Source organism: Homalodisca vitripennis, chromosome 6, assembly GCF_021130785.1.
Source record: "Homalodisca vitripennis isolate AUS2020 chromosome 6, UT_GWSS_2.1, whole genome shotgun sequence".
Classification (NCBI taxonomy): Eukaryota; Metazoa; Arthropoda; class Insecta; order Hemiptera; family Cicadellidae; genus Homalodisca; species Homalodisca vitripennis.
Window position 1 is genome coordinate 159,628,228 of NC_060212.1, and position 20,323 is coordinate 159,648,550.

General features: G+C 31.1%; 1 protein-coding gene across 4 annotated transcripts in view; it reads left to right on the forward strand.

The window, feature by feature from the left end:
- LOC124365098 (retinal-specific phospholipid-transporting ATPase ABCA4-like) overlaps positions 1-20,323 on the forward strand; it is a 60,614-nt gene that overhangs the window by 15,309 nt on the left and 24,982 nt on the right. For 3 of the 4 annotated variants that reach the window (XM_046821037.1, XM_046821036.1, XM_046821038.1), the window contains 12 exons: positions 785-943; positions 7,364-7,595; positions 8,707-8,883; positions 8,975-9,156; positions 9,513-9,759; positions 9,841-9,995; positions 11,232-11,387; positions 11,871-11,942; positions 15,205-15,343; positions 15,488-15,737; positions 16,965-17,026; positions 17,432-17,544. In XM_046821037.1, coding sequence (XP_046676993.1) covers positions 785-943; positions 7,364-7,595; positions 8,707-8,883; positions 8,975-9,156; positions 9,513-9,759; positions 9,841-9,995; positions 11,232-11,387; positions 11,871-11,942; positions 15,205-15,343; positions 15,488-15,737; positions 16,965-17,026; positions 17,432-17,544 — 1,944 coding nt within the window. Of the gene's footprint in view, positions 1-784; positions 959-7,363; positions 7,596-8,706; positions 8,884-8,974; positions 9,157-9,512; positions 9,760-9,840; positions 9,996-11,231; positions 11,388-11,870; positions 11,943-15,204; positions 15,344-15,487; positions 15,738-16,964; positions 17,027-17,431; positions 17,545-20,323 lie in introns of those variants that run through there. The other variant, XM_046821039.1, reaches the window with a different exon arrangement.

Sequence of the window (20,323 nt, forward strand, 5' to 3'; positions counted from 1 at the left end):
TAGCAGATACTTCAAATTGCCAAACTTCTACCACTGGTAATAGAAAGTGGTTCTTAACCATTGGTTAACAGAGCAAGAATCCCGACACACTGAATTCCTTATCTTGCCTACCTTGAATAGGTATAATCTCGGATATTCCCATGACTACTGAGGAACTGTGTTAGATAAACATTTATCTGCTGAAATTTCAGATACATCCAATCTCAACAAGATTTTCCACAAAAATAATTATCTATCTTAAAATTAAAAGATTTTTGATATTTTCACTCCCTTAATTTGTTGTGTACTCTTAACTTATCAAACAACTAATCTCTACAATAATGAATAATACAAAAGAAGCTATGTTAAAGTGGGTATGTACAGGTTAACTACTACAATTTATCAAACAAATACTTTTCACAAATCATTTAGTTTCTTTTTGTTGGTTGTATAATGCTCTTTCATTAAACATTAGAGCCATCGATAAGCACATTTGCTTTTGGACAGAGGCCAGGACTTCATGTTGTAGCTTTGGGTATTTAGCAATGGGGTGGTGATTTTGAAAGTTAAATGTAGGGAGGACTTAATAGTTTTAATTTCAATTCTCCATAAAGTCCTTTTAAATTGCATTTACAATCAATCTGACTATCCAAAAGTAAAATGCTGAAATTTTGAACTCATATCTATTAAGAGATGTTCATAGTACCAGCACCCTGTTGTCAATGTCCAGGATTGTAGCATCCCTCCATGAAGTTTTTCCAACTTTACCACTGAAAGTTTATTGTTAGTGTTATTACTGTTTTAGGTTTCCAATGAAACATATGTTGGGGCACTGCCCGCTATTGAATACAATGTTGTTGACTTGGTGGAAAGTCTTCTCCCTACTATTATCTCACTGGGGTTCACTTTCATCATGCCATCGTTGTTGAAAGAAATTGTGGATGAGAAGACATCTGGTATCAAGGTTTGATTTTAAAATGTAATTTCCAAACTGCTCATTAGAACTATTGTATGATGGTTAAGGTTTTACTGAAGGTCAGAGAAAAAGTGTTTAAAAAAATATAGATTTGGTGGAACTGGTAAACTTATACTGTACATGTTACATACATAAGTTTTGGAAACATATAAATAGAATTACAAGTGTATGATATAACTATTTTAACATTTGACAATTTACTTTATTGAATCAGATCTTGGTGCTAAAAACTATACTCTTTTATAAAATTTGTGTCTATTTCTTGATACATTATTGAATTTGGACTCTAAATTGGAGCATTTCAAAGTTTAGTAGTAGTAGTAATAGTAGAAGTAATAAAAAATAATAACAAAAATAATAATGTTAGTAATAAAACTGTAGTTTAGCCCTGTTTAGATAAAAAGAATCTTTGAAGATTGACTCTACGTTATTAACACGTTCACAACAACATCATTTTTTGATTTTCTCATATTTTGTATGTATTTTGCACTATGTATGTCAAAAAAGCCATTAAAAAAGTACTGTATGATACTTTTGATGTCTATTGGAAATACAGCTGGGTTAAACTCACCATATAAATCACATGAAGCATGGAGCTCTAGAGCCCTACGTCGGATTGAGCTAATGTTAAGGCATGGATCTTTAGAGCCCCATACTGGGTTTTAAGAAAGAGTGAGAGGGCTCTATACCCCCACACTCATGTTTGTGTTGATAGGTTTGGATTACAGTGTTTTAAAACTCAGTAGGTTACCAAATACAACACAATCTAATAATCCAACTGTTTTATTTACTGAAAAGGCTAAATATACTTAAAAATCTTTTTTTTTTCGACACAGATATGCTGATTCTTATTATATTGAGCTGCAATGAGTTATCTATGTGCCAACACTAATCTGAAGACGCCAGTCAACACTCCGGTGCCTATCTCTCATCCTTTAATTAATGTAAATGCTAAATGCTAAACCTTTGCAACATTTCAGGCGTGTAAAATTATGGACAATTTTATTTACAATACCATTACTATTTGTTGCAACACGACTCTTGGCAGCGGCATTTCTTTTGCTCACACCGCCTTCATTCTACTCCACATACCTATTTACGTACTATTGTTGAGATATATTGTAGTGTTGGTTACTGAGCTTGCGACATCCTGTAGTTTATTAATAAATACATTGTATATTAATTCCTTTCTTCTTCACTTTTTTAATTAATACTGTTGGTTTTTTATATAAGTTGGTGTTACCTTCTGTTACTTTTATCCTCTGCAAATATAATTTTTGCTCTATCATGGTCTTCATTCCTTTATGGGTTCATTAGTTTTTATGTGAATGTAAGTTTTCTTTCTGGCTTCTAAAAACCATCTGTAATTAATAAATATTAATTGATTAGTTCTCCAAACTGTTCACAGCATGCTCTGTAGAATGATTAAACAATTTTAAATTACTTAACTCACATAAAATCTTTTTATAAAAAGTTGTTTATTGGACAATTGTTTTGAAATATATGTTTCGCTCTCAGCATGTCTTCCGTACTACAGTAGTTACATCCATTAATAGGCACATGTAGGATAACCAAAAGGGAAGTTACCACTACAAATTGTCTGTTCCTTAATCAAGTTGGGATACAAAAGTGGAATATTTCAAATGCTAATAATTTTAAAAACTGTAAGTTTGACAGCTGTCTTAGAGCATATTATTCTTACCTTATTCTCTAAAAATGGCTATAATTTAGGTGAAAATTTAACCTGTCAGGTTAATGTCCGATAACACAACAAAATTTCAAGAAAACAATGTAATGTTAAAGAGAATAACAGAGGCTCCAGAAACGGCTATACCTTAAGAACCTCAAGACACATCCTCCACCTCATATCTAGAAGTTACATATTTTAAAATGGGCTTCAAGGCTTCATATGTATATTCTTTACTTGAAAAGTGTGGGTGTGCATTATTTTTGTATTAATTAAATAATATATATATATATTTCACATTTAAATGCTTTTTAATTTAAAAGCATGCCATCCTTGATAAAATAATGCTGGGATATAAATCAACATGTATTTTTATAGATGGTATATTTACTGTGTATACAACTACACAAATTTTGAGACAAAATTAGTAGATGTGTGCTTTTTACTGCCACTGAGCAGTTGATGTCCACTGTGTGCAATACACAAATATGCAGCAGATGTTTGATGATGAACAAATATGGACATACAAAAATATGAACTTCAAGTTCAATATTATTTACAAACCATGATATTTCATTACTTTGGTTATTTAATATTTTGTTTTCATAAACAAGGTGTGACAGAAGTATGTTATATCGATCAATAAATAACTATCATAATAATTAATGAACGTACACCAATATAGATGGACGAAAAATAGATCTATTTTGTCTATTGGAAATTTTAATGTCATTGTAATTAGTCATGAAAATACTCTAACACAATATTGTATTTTCTTTTTTGTTACAGTTTTTAAACTATTACAGGCATCAGCCTGAGATCAGACAAAGGAGGCACGGAATAGACAACATTTTTATTAACCTTTCACATATTAAATTAGCATTTTGTCTAGCAGTTTCTTAAAAGCAAGTTCGCTTAACCTTAAAACATAAAACTGATAATATTTACTAAGAAAAATATTCCCATATGAAAATCGGAATATTGTTTGAAAATGAAAGAGGTGTTGACAAATTGTTCTTTAATTTTGTATAGACACTTTTAGAGACTATTTAAACAAATTGTTTCCTTTAATTAACTGAACAATATCAGTTTATGAGAAGCCAGTGTTGTTTAATCGTTAGATTAAAACTAATAGACAGGATATTTAAGATGCTCATATTTTACAATGGCCCACCAGAACTAACTAGTTATTATAAATTAAAGTTTTAAATTAAAAACTTATTTCTAGAGTAAAATTTGGCCATGCCAGGGGGCTTGATTGTTTCCAGTAGTAACCCTTTGAGAGCTTCATGGAAAATTATCACCAATTTAAATATATAATCTTTGCCATTTAAACTTGAGATGCATGAATTGAAACTCAATGGAATATCACACTTGATCTCCAAGAAATTTACATAGTTTCGTATACTAACTTTCTGGAAAACCCTACCACAGTAAATTCTAAATCCTTTAATTCCAGTAAACAGGCCAATATTACCACTGATATTGTAATGTAATTGTTAAAGTTTCCTATTATTAATATATTTTATTCAATTTTATTACCACAAAATTCAGTCAATTGAATGTCTGGACGCGATCAACTCTCTTAAAAAGAGTACTACAACTGATTTTATTTTCTTCCTCACATTTTTGAGCTATCCTTTTACTTGACTGTTTTCTTTAAATCCTCAAACACACAGGGTGTTTTCCCATCTAATTTTTAGATTATTAAAGCTACCCTAATCCTAAAATTTCAAATTGTAACCTTGATAAATTGAGACCAATATTGCTTACCGGTACTCATATTTTTAGAATGTTTTGAGAAAAAGATACATTTCTGCATAATGTAAAATCTACTGTGCATATTGTACAACATTACGTAAATTCATTACTGTAGGCCTACTAACTGTACTTTATTGAAACCAATAATATGTTCATCTCAATCTGGGTTCTATCATAATCTCTCTACCATATATCCTGTTTCTTTATTTATAAAAAAAAACATTGGATTCTGTTTAGTCAAAAGAGCATAATTTTACTCTATTTTTCAATTTAATTAAGGCTTTTAACTTTGTCAACCATTTGACTCTCAGGGATAGAATATTTGAGATATGGCATAATTTTCTGGAGATTTGTTTTGCTAAAAAACAACAATTTGCTAAAAAAAAAAAAAAATAGCTCCAGCACTTGAAACTAAAATTCAAAAATAAAGAAATTGAAGTTACACACTTATAAGAATTACATTCTTTTCTTTTGTCCTAAGTGATTTAACTCTTCAAAATTAGGACATTATCTGTAGGGAAAGTTATTTTAATATTTTCATGAAATTCTTGAGTTTATATGAACTTAACATTTACTTTCTAATATTATTTTTTGATTATTATAAAATTTCTATTTTATTTGCGGATTTGATGTAAACAAAACATGTTCTAGTGTGTAAATAAAACAATACGAACTTCAAGTCAGATATTATTTAAAATATTATGGTATTTCTATACTTTTGTTGTGAACTTACAAATAATTGTAAACATTTGATTAAAATATATTATAAGGCAAATTAAATAGGTTTAGCTTCTGATTTACTGTATTAGAAGTTCACTGCCAAAGTGTTGAAAGTCTATTTTTTTTTATTTTATATGTGGATCAGCTATAAAACACATTTTGATTAGCATCTATTTTTGTTTATGTCTCAAACAATTTTTGTTGAAACAATACTAAAGAAATGAAACAGTCACAACAAGCAAAATTTGATCACTTTCAAGAAATACAATATTTTAAGTCAATAAAATCAGCACACTAAAGGTTTTGTACTTTTGTTGTTACTACTACCACTGTCATTCTTAACACAAGTCACTAATACACAACTAACGCCAAAAATGAAAGCAATGCAATGAGAACTATAAAAACTATATTGACTGTTAAAAATTAGCCGTTGAAAGAGATGACCAATAGGCATTTATAGCCATTACTCGCTGTCTCTTTTGGCCGAAACGCGGGAAGTGTGGAAGTGACAGTTAATGTATTATACTCGTATTTTCAACCTCTACAGGTTGAAGACAGACTCGTCATTCCAAAAATTACTAAGCAAGAGTCTTGTGTTTTACTACGTCAGCTGTAATAATTAAAATATAAAAACAAAACTGATACATGGTTTAACTACGAGTATACTTTCAGTTTAACATATGTTAAAATATATCTTGAATATTTGTATTAATGGGAGGGTTACAACTCTCAAACAACCTCCTGTGGATATGCTTATGTGTGCATCTAATTATGAATCTCCATTTGTGACAAATGGTCGATTTGGATTTATATATTTTTTGATTATGTGAGACTCAAGTTATATAGTAGCAGATCTTACATGAATAAGGTGGTTTACAATAACATAGTTAAAGATACTGAATAGTTCTTTAATTGATTCAGTTATAAAAAATTATTTAGGATTAAATAACAAAATAAAATAACTGATTTGATTTTAATAGGATTTTTTTGTAATATCTATTCTGAAAATTTTTCTATATAAATTCTGAAATTTTATTCTTTTAATCATTAAGCTGTTCAAAGTTTCTTGTTAAAGGTATATCCTCTGAATATTCTCTAGTTATAGAATATAAGCTAAGAGCCAATTTGGGATTATGTACACTCACACCTTAGTTTCTCATGACATCCATAAAGCAATTTATCCTAAGAAAGAAATTAATCGTCAGCTTAGTCAGTTTTGGTGAGGGTTGAAATAGAAGGTTTTCAAAAGGGTTAAAGATATTAAACAATATTTTTTTCAGATCATACTTTTTAGCTTAACACACTTCAAACCAGCCATTGAAGATGAAAATAATAGTTATGTTACCAAGAGCTAATGAGATAAAAAGACTAAAAGTTGTAGTTTTTAACCCAAAGGTTTCTTTTCAATATATCAAGCTTTTTAAATACAACCAGAGGAAAAGTTTATTGTTTGATATTTCAAACCATTTGAAACCATGCCATTTTGACTCTCAAGAAAGCTAACACAGATGACAATCAATTCTTCCTTAGATGAAATTTCTCAATTGATTTAACGTAAACTAAGTTACATGCTAGCCTTGTATAACACATTATTAATCTTGTCTACTAGACTGCTATTATAACCTTACAAGCTATGTTACTTACTTAATAGAAATTTGTTTTATTATTAGTGAGGGATACAATATCTGAAGAATGAAACCTAAAGAAAATTAATAAATTATAAGGGAAATCAATGGTATGTTTGTGTGGTACATGAGTAATTGTTTAAATTATAATTACTCATTTATAATCATTCAGAAATCCTGAAAAAAAAAAAACAATTAGTTTGGTTTTTATCTGACAAAAATTTACTGATACATAAAACTAATATCAGTGTACAAAAAAATTAAAAGGTAGAATGAAAATCAAGATAACATTCATATGGAGTTCCACAAAAATGTTTTATTACTATCCTGGGACCTTTATTTATTTATATATTATAGCTATCCAAGTCCACTTATTAAAGTTCAAAGACATCTTGTTTTGATCATACCAAGCTTCAACAGCAATCTAACTCCTATGAAGACTTTTTGAAGATTGTCCATATTGCTCAAAATCTGTGAAAGGATCTTGAAGTCATATGTAAATAGGAGGAAATTGGACTCGGTTAAGGAGGTTAATTAGTTTGTAATTAGACAAAACAGAACTTTTTAAATAATTTAATTATCACAGGTTTATGTTGGATGGTGATCTGTTGCCAGGAGATGATGAAGATCATGGGAATGAGGTCATGGGTCAACTGGCTGAACTGGATTGTATACAGTCTCATAATATATCTGCCAGTTACCTTTGTCATCACAGGACTGTTTGTCATAGACTCAGGAACTGGACCTCCTGTCAGTGCCAGCTTCCTTCTTGTGTGGTTCAACTTCATCTTGTTTACACTTGCCTTCCTAGCTCTAATACTTGCCATGAGTACCTTGTTCACCAACGGTAGGTGTGTATTCGTTTTGTCCATTTAAACTATTTATCAATATGAACTGAAAAGTGTGCTTTTACTGATTAGGACTAAATAATTTATTTTACAGATTTTATATTTTATGAAAATTTATAGTACAACTCACTTATTTATAAAAAAGCAAATAAATAAAGAGCTTCACCTGTTTTCTCTTCAAATTTAAGTTCCCTGGTCCTGAAAGAATTCTGGGTTTTGTACTCAGCTGTATGTCACACCAAAAATTGCAGACAGGGTTAAGTTATTGCCTCAGTGAGTGACTGATGGTGAGCAATTTTTCAGATATTCTTGATTTAATAAAAGTATGCCCAGAAACCATCTCAACAGAAGTCTAATAAAAGAAAAATCATATATCTTCTCATGTAGTAAAAAATTCTTCCTTCACCATAAAATGGTACACCTCCAAACTAGCTATGTGACATTTCTGAGAATCCTACTGCAGATGTATTTGTTGCTAATCAACTTCCAGACTAATCATGGTAGCAAAGAAAGTTTTTGGTTTGGCAATGCGGGCACCCTAATTTTATAGTAACTACAGAATCATGGAATACATCATATTGTCATACTTTTCTTGCCTTTGTGTAATTTGGTAGAGACAGTCTATGGAGGGACCAGTGTTCCTTGAGAGAGCACTTCTCCATTGTTATTTCTCTCGTATATGAGTACATATTGATAGAACAGAGACTTTGGGAATTACTTGGTAGGCAACTACTTCGATTCAGCTTCCGCTTTAGTTTATGTTGCATCCAATCATGAAGGTAAAACACACCATGGCCAAGTTCAATGTGTTTATCAGCCCCATTCACCTGGGAAATGCACATCATAATACACATAAATTGGAAAGACTGGCTGAATAACAAAACGTCAGTTTCACTAATTTATTTAATTGATCCATAGTGCAAAAGTCCCTAATAAGTTATTACTCTTTATTTAAAATCAAAATTTGTATAAATAAATAACCAGAAAAATATTCCTTGATTGTATGGCCTTCTAGGTTAACAAAATTATTTTCCTTCGTAAAGACTATGAGACAAAGAGTATATCATAGTATACATATATAATTATATATACCTATATATTTTTTTTCAGGTATAGTTGCCATGATTGCTGGAGAGGTTGTCTGGTATGGCACCACTGTTCTGCTCAACACATTTATTGTAAGTTACCCAGATAAGTTCAGCCTATTCATCAACCTGCTCTCGTGCCTTTGTCCATCGATAGCACTTATTTGGAGTTTCAACTGCATTAAAGATTTCCAGAAGAATGGTAAATAGTTTCATACAATTTGTTTTTTTATTTTTGAGAATATTTAAAAATGAGTATGCTGTAAAATTATTATGCTGTGAAATTATTTCAGGCCGCTCATGGACAATGAGGAACTTCTTTGACAATAGGACAGGAGGTGGCAGAGTGTCTGTAGGTCTGGCATTTATCATGTTGATTGTGGACATGATATTGTATAGTATCATCACTTGGTATATAGATAGCGTCAATCCTGGGCCCTACGGTATACCTAAACCGTATAATTTTATGTTTAAGGTAAGACTTTGAAATTTAAATAATTTTTCTGATAAAATCACCTGGTTAGGCATTACTACCAATAGTAATGTTATTAATCCAAAGCTGTAATTTAATTCTTCAATAAATAATTGTAATTTTAGAAGATACACAGCCCGAGTTTTAATTAATTTTCAACCTAGAAATATGACTTTGATTTTGTTTTACACTAGAAAAATTATGACAAACTAATTACACCTAGCGCCAACAATGGTTTATATTTTTCATTCCACTACTTATTATAAAATCTCAGTATGATACAACAAATATTAATCAAACATTGATTTTGATCATCGTTTTATTATTTTATCTTCTGTGATATGATTGATACATTTTAGAGATCTAATGGGAAGAAGTGTGGTGCAGCATCTCGTACATGTCATGCTGCAGGATCGAAAAATAACTATGAAATACCACCAGCAAATATCAAAATTGGCATTAAAATAGAGAATCTCAGAAAGACATTCAAGCAGGGAAAAGTGGTAGCAGTCGATAAAGTCGATTTGGACATCTACGAGGATAATATAACTGCCTTACTGGGTCACAACGGAGCGGGCAAAACCACCACCATGTCCATTTTAGCAGGCGAGTGAATTGTATCATGGTTTTGTGTGTTGATTGACATGAACAATGAAAAAAAACTGATATTGTTTTGTTTGCTCTCAGGCTTCTTACCACCCTCCGAGGGCAAGGTGGTTGTGAGGGGCAAGAGTATTTTTGACAACATGGACGAGTTTCGATCCAACCTTGGTTTGTGTCCACAACACGATTTACTCTTCTCTTTTTTGACAGTTCGTGAGCATCTAATATTTTTTGGCATGGTGAGTTTTGACAGTTTAACAGAATGTACAGTCAGCTTTTCAACAACTTAACTTATTTTTGTACTATAATATTAACAGAAATGTCTAGTGACCATTGAAATTATGTCAAGTAGTGATGTTGCAAAAACATTTTATTGTCAAAATATGATGAATATCCAGAAAGTAAGTGTACTGGGGCTCTGACATCCGTAATGATTTTTTTCTTGCCACGTAGCCTGATTCCTCCCCTCCACAATGAGACCAGTTCGTGGTCATTACGTTGAGAATTGTCGATGCAACAATATGTTTTGTGAAAAATGTCAATCCAATCTCCTGCCAAGTGCGAAATACGCTGAGTCATCTTTTATCTCGATTGGAAGGAAAAAACTCTGGTAAGTTTACAATGAGATAAAAACTGCATAATGAAAAAAAAATTCTTTTAGCCATGAAAGCCTCAGTACACTTACCTCCTGGATATGCCTCATAATACATTTGAGGAAAGGATAGCAGTAATACTCAAAACCATCTATGTCTGCTTTGATTTTATATAAACATATAGTAAAGTAATTCTAACGAACAATTTGAACTGGAAGTTTGTAGCTCTCATATTGGACCACAAACCGAAGAACCAATTCAATTACTTTTAATTGTCTTAGATAATGTCTAGAAGTGTTAGTAGCCAATAAGGTTGGCAATTTTGTTTATAAATAAGGCAATGCCTGGATATAAATATATAGCTGATATGTTAGATTGTATATTGTGTATATTACAATACTACTCCAGTATTTGATATTTACTGTTTTTCATAAACGTATAACCATAGTGTGTATCAGTGGCATAACTAAGCGGGAAGGAGGGGGGTATAGAACTCTCTCCCCTCTAAGTCCCTACAAAATTTAAAAATCATATGTTTAATAGTAATCCAACTGTTTGAAATATACAACAGTTAAACATTTCAATTTGAATTAGGCCTATCCAATTTATTTATATTTAGAATTTTTTTAAATTTACTCAATACCCCCGATGCGGAGTGCTATTTAATTAGATTCACCCCCCCCCCTCAAAAGCCAAGTCCTAGTTACGGCACTTGTGAGTATGGATAACATAGTTCATAGTAGTGTGCATTAAATAAAGTACAAATTCAAAATAGAGAAAAAAGCCACTTAAAGGCACTATACTTGCTGTAATCTTTACTATGTTTGCACATTGTAAATATGGATTTTTAATTTAAATAAATAAATTTGTTGGTGATTTTAGCTAAAAGGATTGTCCATGAGTCAGTCGGAACAAGATGGTGCAGTGCTGATGAGCAAGTTGAGTATATTTAGCAAGAGAAATGAGCAGATAACAAAATTGTCTGGAGGAATGAAGAGAAAACTGTGTTTGGCCATTGCTTTAATGGGTAGCCCTCAGGTAAGTTATTTTCAGTTATCCAGGTGGAACGTAATGTTGTTTCAATAAGATAAGGCATGAAACGAGTTAAATAAACATCTAATTTTCTTATGTATATTACATAACATAGATTACATTGTCATGTAATTTAATAAATATATTATATAATATAGCCTAAATAAATATATTAATATATGTAATTTTGAATACGCTTTTGATATTCATTATTGGTTTTAATAGTTTGATATTCATGCTATTTTCTGGAAGGTACGAGAAATATTAAAAATAGCAAATGTTGACATTTAAAACCAACCACTACCGACAGGTAAATCCAACAAGATAAAGGTATCAAAAGTCACCATTTTTGCAATCTATCAGTCTCTTTATCACATTGGCTAACTGAAACCTGAACAAAGTGTAAACAAAACAAGAAATATGTAAATATGATTGCTATAAATTTGAGTATGGAATAATATTTATATGGATTTTTATTGTGTGATACAGATTTTAATCCTGGATGAACCTACAGCTGGAATGGATCTTGAATCACGGCATCAAGTCTGGGACATGTTGTTAGTGGGTATTGTATTTTAACAGGTTCTTTATACAGGATATTTGAAAAGTATGGGTACGGCTAACACAATAAATACCGATGTTTTTTTAGTTTTATTTATTGTGTTATAAATTTATGACGTAATTTGCTAATTAAAAAAAGTCATTGAAAACACATTGGTTAGTAGAGTGAAACTCCGCCAACCGCATCAGAATACGACGATCCAGTTCTGACTGGATCGTCGTATTTCTGAATGGCAGCGCATAATGTACTTCACAATGTTTACCTAAAACAACCCGCCATTTCTGATTGGATAAACCTTTTGAGATGCGGTTTGCGGCATTCAACTCTACTAAGTGAGCTCTTTCAAATGAGGTATCACTCGACCCATGCTTCAATTTTAAGATTTCCATGTTTTCCTCTGTGGGCCGTCCCCCCATGGTTGGCATGTCATGGTAATAGCAAGGAAAAATAGTTTACATAGCCACATGACACTGTGCAAAGTTTATAGATGTTATCTCCTATGGTTTTTAAAATATTAAGCCGTACCCATACTTTTCAAACACCCTGTATATGTTTTCTAATAAACCGATAATACACAGTACAAATTTTAAACAAGTTCATGGCAAATTGGAGGGCGGATATTAATTCTTTTGATACAGTCTTGTTGCTAATTATGACGTCAAATCACACATGTGAACCTCAGAATAAATTAATAGAGAAAAGATAAACTAACTATATTTTGGAGTAAATTCAGATAATAAAACTGTAACAGTTAAAAAAAATTCATATTTTATAAACAGTATGAACTGAGGTATTAAACTTTAAACTATTAGTTTAAATGGGGTCCGAGATTGAAAGTGGAATGGATCTACTTTTGTTATCCCCCACTTTTGCTCTGCATTGTTCTCTATTCTGAACTAGTTTTGTGAGGAAAAACACCCCGTTTTACTATGCAAGCACATATATATATATATATGGTCATACTTGTTTTATATTTATTACTTTGAGGCAAAATGGAAAGTCAATTAGTGTAAAGTTAAATAACAGAGTATAGGAAACAAATTTCCGTATGAGGAATTGTACTTGTAAATAAATTGGTAAACTTGCTTAACCACGTGCTGAAAAAATGGAAGTCATTACAATAAAATGCTTCTCTTACAAGTGAATGAGTGTTAATAGACCTAAGAATATGTGATGGAAAGTGAGTATAAGAAGACAAATAATTGAACTCTTATGCAATACATTCTACAAGTTTAACTCTTTTTAAAATTTGATATCACCTATGTAGATTCAGTATAAATTGATACCAGTATAAACAACGTTGTAGGACATTCTGTCATCTTATAAATTTACTACACCAAAGTGGGACACAACATATGTCGACATCTTATAAATTGGGATTTCTAAAGGGAGGTACCTAAATTTCTTCAAATTGGGATAAACAACATGTGGGGATAACCGACACACATAAAATTGACTTAACCAACAAGGAGCAGACATTTCCGAACCTATAGAAATTGATTACCAACATGGAGCTACACAAGAACAACATATTTACATAAATATCCGACACTCCACAAAAAGATGCGATGTAAATTAGTCCAAAAAGAATTTAAATTTATAAATACCTTAAGATTAATTAACACAGGGTGATCTTCATGTGAAAATAAAGAAAAAATTGTATTTACAAAATTTAAAAAAACTCTTTTTTTTAGTGGTATGTAACCAGCAAAAAATTCCACCTGGATTTTAGCTCCTCTTATGAAATAAATCGTATGATATCTTTAGGGTATTATTGTAGTGGTAAAATCGTTTTCTTAAAGCTATTTGATATATAAGAAAAACTGATAAACAAGGTAGATCTGTAAGTTTAATTGTTTTTTCAAAAAAATAATCTACAAAATAAAAAAGGATTCTAAAATAAACAGTTTTAACCTTGGCCTTAAGATTTTTTTAGTCAATGAGGGAACATATTAAAAACATATATAAAATTTTAAATAATTTAATTTTGAACAAGATGGTGTAAATAATATAATAGAGATGTTGTCATATGTGACCATAATTACTGTAATCTTGAAAATGAAGCTTGTTTGGGTACTTTGTAAATATCACTTAATTTAGAATAACATACTTTTGAATTATTGGTTTGTTATTAGAAATTAAGTTTTATTTGAACATTGTGTTTATCAAGGCTATGATTGGATGATATATACGAAAAAAAACATAAAGTACATTCATATATAAAAACATATATAAAATTTTAAATAATTTAATTTTGAACAAGATGGTGTAAATAATATAATAGAGATGTTGTCATATGTGACCATAATTACTGTAATCTTGAAAATGAAGCTTGTTTGGGTACTTTGTAAATATCACTTAATTTAGAATAACATACTTTTGAATTATTGGTTTGTTATTAGAAATTAAGTTTTATTTGAACATTGTGTTTATCAAGGCTATGATTGGATGATATATACGAAAATAAAACATAAAGTACATTCAATAACAAAACCATTTTTTTAGCCTTACCATAAAGAAATAGTGTGGTACATTAAGGACATCCTGCTATTGCCTAAGTTTAATCTCATTTATTTGCAGTTCACTTATACACAAAACAACAATTACACAAGTAATAATTTATCATCAAAACAAAGCATTTGTTTCAACATTTAGATAGTACAGATAAATGTTATGCAAGTTCTACCCAAAAATCTTTATTTATTTGTAAACTAACAAAGTTATTGTTGTACAAATGCAAAAATTTATATTTTTAACCTTAATTTTTTATTTATTTATTTACTTTTTTACTTATTTATTCAAAAATTGCAAAAATTTCAGTTATAGATAATATTGTTTTAACCGATTTCCAGATAAAATATCATAAGAAACTATAGTTTTGTACCTTTCAGTGACCTCTAGAAATTGATTTTATTTCATGGTGGAAAAATAGTTTGCTGGCTGTATGTCACTACAGAAGCCTTTTTTGATGATATTTACAAGAATTGTTCGTTTATTCTCATGTAAAGAATAAGACTGTGAAGTTTCAGTATTATTTTTAACCATTCCATATATATTGAAAAAACAAATTAAAAGGATATCCATACAATAAAAAAAAAAAATTACATTGTTTACTATTGCAGTGATTTTAGTGTGAGTGCTATGTAAATTGCTAATTATCAATCAGTATTCTGTTTTTTAATTTGTTGTAAACATCTATTAATTGTATAAGATACTTTTTACTAATTGGAACAATCATATATTATGTACTTTGTTATATAGGCTTCTAGGGGGCATCGTACAACGATAATCTCAACCCACTTCATGGAAGAAGCTGATGTGTTGGGAGACAGGATAGCCATCATGGCCCATGGTCTAGTCAGCTGCTATGGCACCTCTATGTTCCTCAAGAAACATTTTGGTTAGTTTTTTAGTTGTGTTTACAGATATAAAAGTCAAAGCGATAAATATATGAAGAAAACTGTAATGACTACGTATTTGGTAGTAAAATTTAAGACTAAGAATTAATATTTTCTTGTTTTACATAAGTGAATGGGTTGTGTAGGTACTGGCTATCATCTGAATATCACGAAGATGGAAGAAGCTCCCGAACTTCCCATCACGAGCGCAGTCAAGGAGCATATCACAGATGCAACCATGATATTGTCTAGCGCTTCCCAGCTGAACTACAATATCAGATTCGAAGAAGGATCTCAATTCCCAGTGCTCTTCTCAGTCCTGGAGAGCAGTAAAGATGATCTGGGTTTGACAGGAACCAGTATCACATCCACCACACTGGAGGATATTTTTTTGAAGTTAGTCAATTTTTGAAGTGACTATTTCTTTTGGCGGACTATGGATGTATGAGGGGAAAAAAAACCTTTGTTTCGCGTCACGGAACGTCATGTATGTTTATATTTTCCACATGATTTCAAAATAGAATGACAGCTTTACCGAAACATAAATAAACTGTTATATAAACATCTGATCTAAATTAACATGCTATTTAAATAATTCAATTCATCACAGAAGAGTACTTCTGTGCAGCTAATGTTGTGGAATACACGAATAAAACATTAAAATATAGGTGTTAGCAATCTTCCACAAAAAATTATTGAGAACATCCAGAATTTGACATTGTTGAAATACTAAAAATATTAGTGTTAATTTGCTAAATCGTTCTGAAATAACTAATCAAGAAGCTGCATGGTACTTATTAAGAGAGCCAAAATGATACTGAAAAAATTATAGAAATGAATATAAACGGTAATAATGAAAATGTTATAATATTTATTACTTTAATATTTAGAAGCCAGTGATCACTGCAATATATGAAATGTAAAAAATATAACAAAAATATTTATGAAATTAATAGAAAATATAACTCTTTTTATGTTAAAGAATTTAGTGTCTCATATTACTTTAAAATATAAAAAATAATCATTTAATAATTAGCAAACATACTTTTTCAAAATATGTATTCACAGCCCGTTACAAGGAGTAGTCACTTATGTTGGTCAGTCCCGTGACTGCCTTACTTTTTTAGGTTTATAATTATGGTGTGACTAGAAAAATTAATTTGAGACATAATTCAATGGGTGAATACAAACAAAAAAGATATACTCTAACATTATTTGAAGTGATACAACAATGTGCAGCCATCATCATTTATGATAATGTTGTCATATTTTATTATGCTGCACTTTTTCTGAATTTCTCCTACAAGTAGATTAAAAAATTTGTATTATTATTAGACAACATGTAATCAAAATGTACACCTTCTGTTTAATTAGAGATTAGTTAAAGTGTGTACAAGAAGAAACAAATTGAGTTATGTTAAATCGACAAGCTTTTTTCTTTTTCTTTTTTTTAAACGATATGATGGTAATATTTTTATTATTTTTTATTAAGTATTATTTTAAACATTGTAGCTTGTATGGAACTATACAAAATTGGAGTAACCCTTGCTCTTGACATTTCCACACAAATTTTAATGAACAAGTCTTTGGTTTTATTTTGAATTAACAACATTCGGCTTGCAGGATTGCAGGAGGAAAGAAACAATTGGAATCCACAAATGGACATATTGAAAATGCTAACCCAGGTAATAACTAACAGCTCTGATTTAGTAAACATTTTAAAATATTAAAATCTTAAATTATTTCTTTAGGTTGGATAAAAAGAAAATGGGGGAGTGTAAGTTAATATAAAAGTTGTAAATTATTTGACTTGTTACTTTTAATTTAAAATAATTTATTGATCAATTTCAATTCAACATTTTTATTTATTGTCACTCAAATATTACAGAAAAGAAATTTGTTTTATTGGATACAAAAATTAAACAAAACTAATAAAACAATCCTTTAATGTTGTTCAAAATGTTAATTAATTATTTTTGTAAACTGTGAAAGTTAGTTGGAAATCACTGAATACAACTCTTAGGTATAATCATTAGCAATTTTCAGTGAACAACATATAGAATTTTAATACTTGGTTTGAATATTTCCAGTAAGGGAAGATCAGAAGATCAGTGGAAATGCTCTTTTTATTGTTCAGCTCAAAACATTGGTCTACAAAAGAGTCCTGACTAGAATTAGGACTTGGATCAGCACTCTAATATTTGTAAGTTCTGTTCTGACTACTAAACTGTATGTATGTTTAAATTTTTATACAATGATTTTCAAGGAAATAAAGACTTTTTTTAATAAATGTTCAAAATAAATTGTGATTTTGGTCAAATAGCTTAGCTTTATTCTGGATTCCAAGTTTTGTAAAATAGAGAAATTGTATTTGTACTGAAGGCGAGATATAATTTACATAAAGAGCAAAACCTATTTTGTGTGAAATTGATAGTGGAATTTTCTTAAGAAAGAAATTAATCATCAGTAAAGCTTGTTTGGTGAGGTTAGAGTTGGAAGATTATCAAAAAGTTTTAAAATACTTAATGATAAACTTGTGCACAGGTGATAGCTTCACATTTTTATTAAAACCAACTAACTTACTCTTAATGTTAGTGCATAAAATTACGAAATTAAAAACGACTTGAATTCACCATACCTAACAATTTCAAATGACTGTTATAATCATATTTTCAATGTTTTTATATTAAATTAATTTTCTCATGTAGTATAAGTAAGTTCAGTAAAAATATCCCATTTGAAAAGTAATTTACTACAAAAAGTATTTTTAATTTATCAGCATTATTAAAACTTACTTGCATTCTCAAGAAATGCTGTAAGTTATGATTATTCAGTGGTCATATTATTTTAATTTTTCTAGGAAATCCTATTAACAATGAAAATATATACTGTGCATTGTACAGGGTAGTGCATGTGTCAGTTTCCCCAGAACAGAAATTTAAAGGCGTTATAGGTTAATTGAATAAAACACTTTTAGGCAAGAAAAGAAATTCATAATATGAAATTAATTACATATTACCATACAATGTTATAGCAGTTGTTCGAAATGTCCATCTTGATTTTGTATACACTTCATACAATGACTGAGCACAGAATCTCAATTTTTTAGCAATAAAGGTTTATCGTTATTAACAAGTCCAAATGCATTTCTAATTAGGTTCTGAGTTCATCAGGATTTTGCGGGTTTGAAACATACACAGTCTCCTTTATAATACCCCACAGTGAAAATTCACATGAGGTCAGATCTGGCGAGTGCGCAGGCCAATCGATCGTACCTGGCGACCAATCCATTCATTAAATGTGTTATTTAAAATATCTCAAACTTGGATACCAAAATGTGCTGGGGTACCATCTTGTTACCAGATGAACGAATTAATATTGAAAACAGGATTGTTTCTGAGCTCGGAAACTACTACTTCCTGCAGCAACCATAAGTAACTTTCTGAGTTAACGTTTCCTTGAAGAAAATAATGACCAATCAGTGCAGTTCTCGAAATACCTCCCCATACCATAACACCAGGCACATTGAGTTCTGCTTGGATTACATTATGAGGATTTACATTCAACCAGTACACACAGTTATGCCGGTCAACGTGTCCATTTAGTTAAAAACATGCCTCATCACACCACAAAATTGATCGCAAGAAATTTGGATCAGTCTCTGAGCGGATAATTATTGTCTCACAAAACTCCAATCGCCTATCGGAATTATCCTCGTAAAGCCCTTAGAGCAGCGGTTCCCAAACTGGGAAGTCCAGGGGGGGCGTGACACCCAAATGAAATAAATAAAAAATAATTTCCTCATAATTAATACTCCCCTCCGCCATCCATGACCCCCCACAACCCGTCCGTTACCTCCATTTGGCCTTGTCGTGAGTGCGAGTGTCCCCTCCACCCCTACCACGCCCGCCTACCACTACCCCCACCGCATCTTCAATCCAATGTTCAATAACCTTGCACTTTGTTCAGTGCTTGCGTTGTAACAAGTCTGTTCGCCAGTCCGTTGTGCCAACAGTGCTTTCCGTGAATTATCGTCAGCGTGTTTGCTGTATTGTGAGTGTTCTGTAATTGTTACGACGTTTTGAATTGGAGTAATTGTTTTTGTGTTTGTGTGAGTTCTGGTGTGAAGCTGAATCAGAGAAGATGAACACGGCAAAGAAACGCAAGTATATTGACGATTATATTCCAATATGGGTTTGTTTCCTTGCTTAAAGATAATGTTGATCACCCTCAGTGCGTTATTTGCTATGAGGTATTAAGCAATGACGCGATGAGGCTTAAATCGTCCTTCTGAGACATTTGTCAAACCAAACATGCCTCTTTAAAGGACAAACCTAGAGAGTTTTTCGCTGCAAAATCTAAGAATTTAAAGCGCATGAAGTTAGATAGCACTGGATCTGCTGCTCAGTCATCTCTAAAAGTGCTTGAAGCTTCATATGAATTATCTCTTATTATTGCTAAGGAAAAGAAAAGTCACACTATTGGTGAAACGCTTGTTTAAACCGTGCATTTTAAAAGCAGCCGATGTTGTCCTTGGAACTGATAGTAGGCAAAAGCTATCACAAATACCACTTTCAGACAACACCGTAAAACGCTGCATTGATGATATGGCCAAGGACATTAAAAACCAGGTGGTTGATGCAATAAAAAAAATCACCGTTTTTTGCTATCCAGCTTGACGACGAGTACAGACATAGCACAATGTTCTCATTTGCTTGTATATGTTCGTTACATTGAAAACGAAAGAATGAAGGATGAACTGATGTTTTTCTACTGAGCTGTTGACCACTACTAAAGCTGTAGATGTGATGGAAGCAGTATCAGACTTTTTTAAGAAATACGAACTTTCTTGGCAAAAACTTATTGGTGTATGCACAGATGGTGCTCCTTCAATGCTGGGTTTCTCGTTCAGGCTTTGTGCAGTTGGTCAAAGAGAAGAATGCTGATGTGGTTGGGATTCATTGGTTTATTCACGCGCTAAG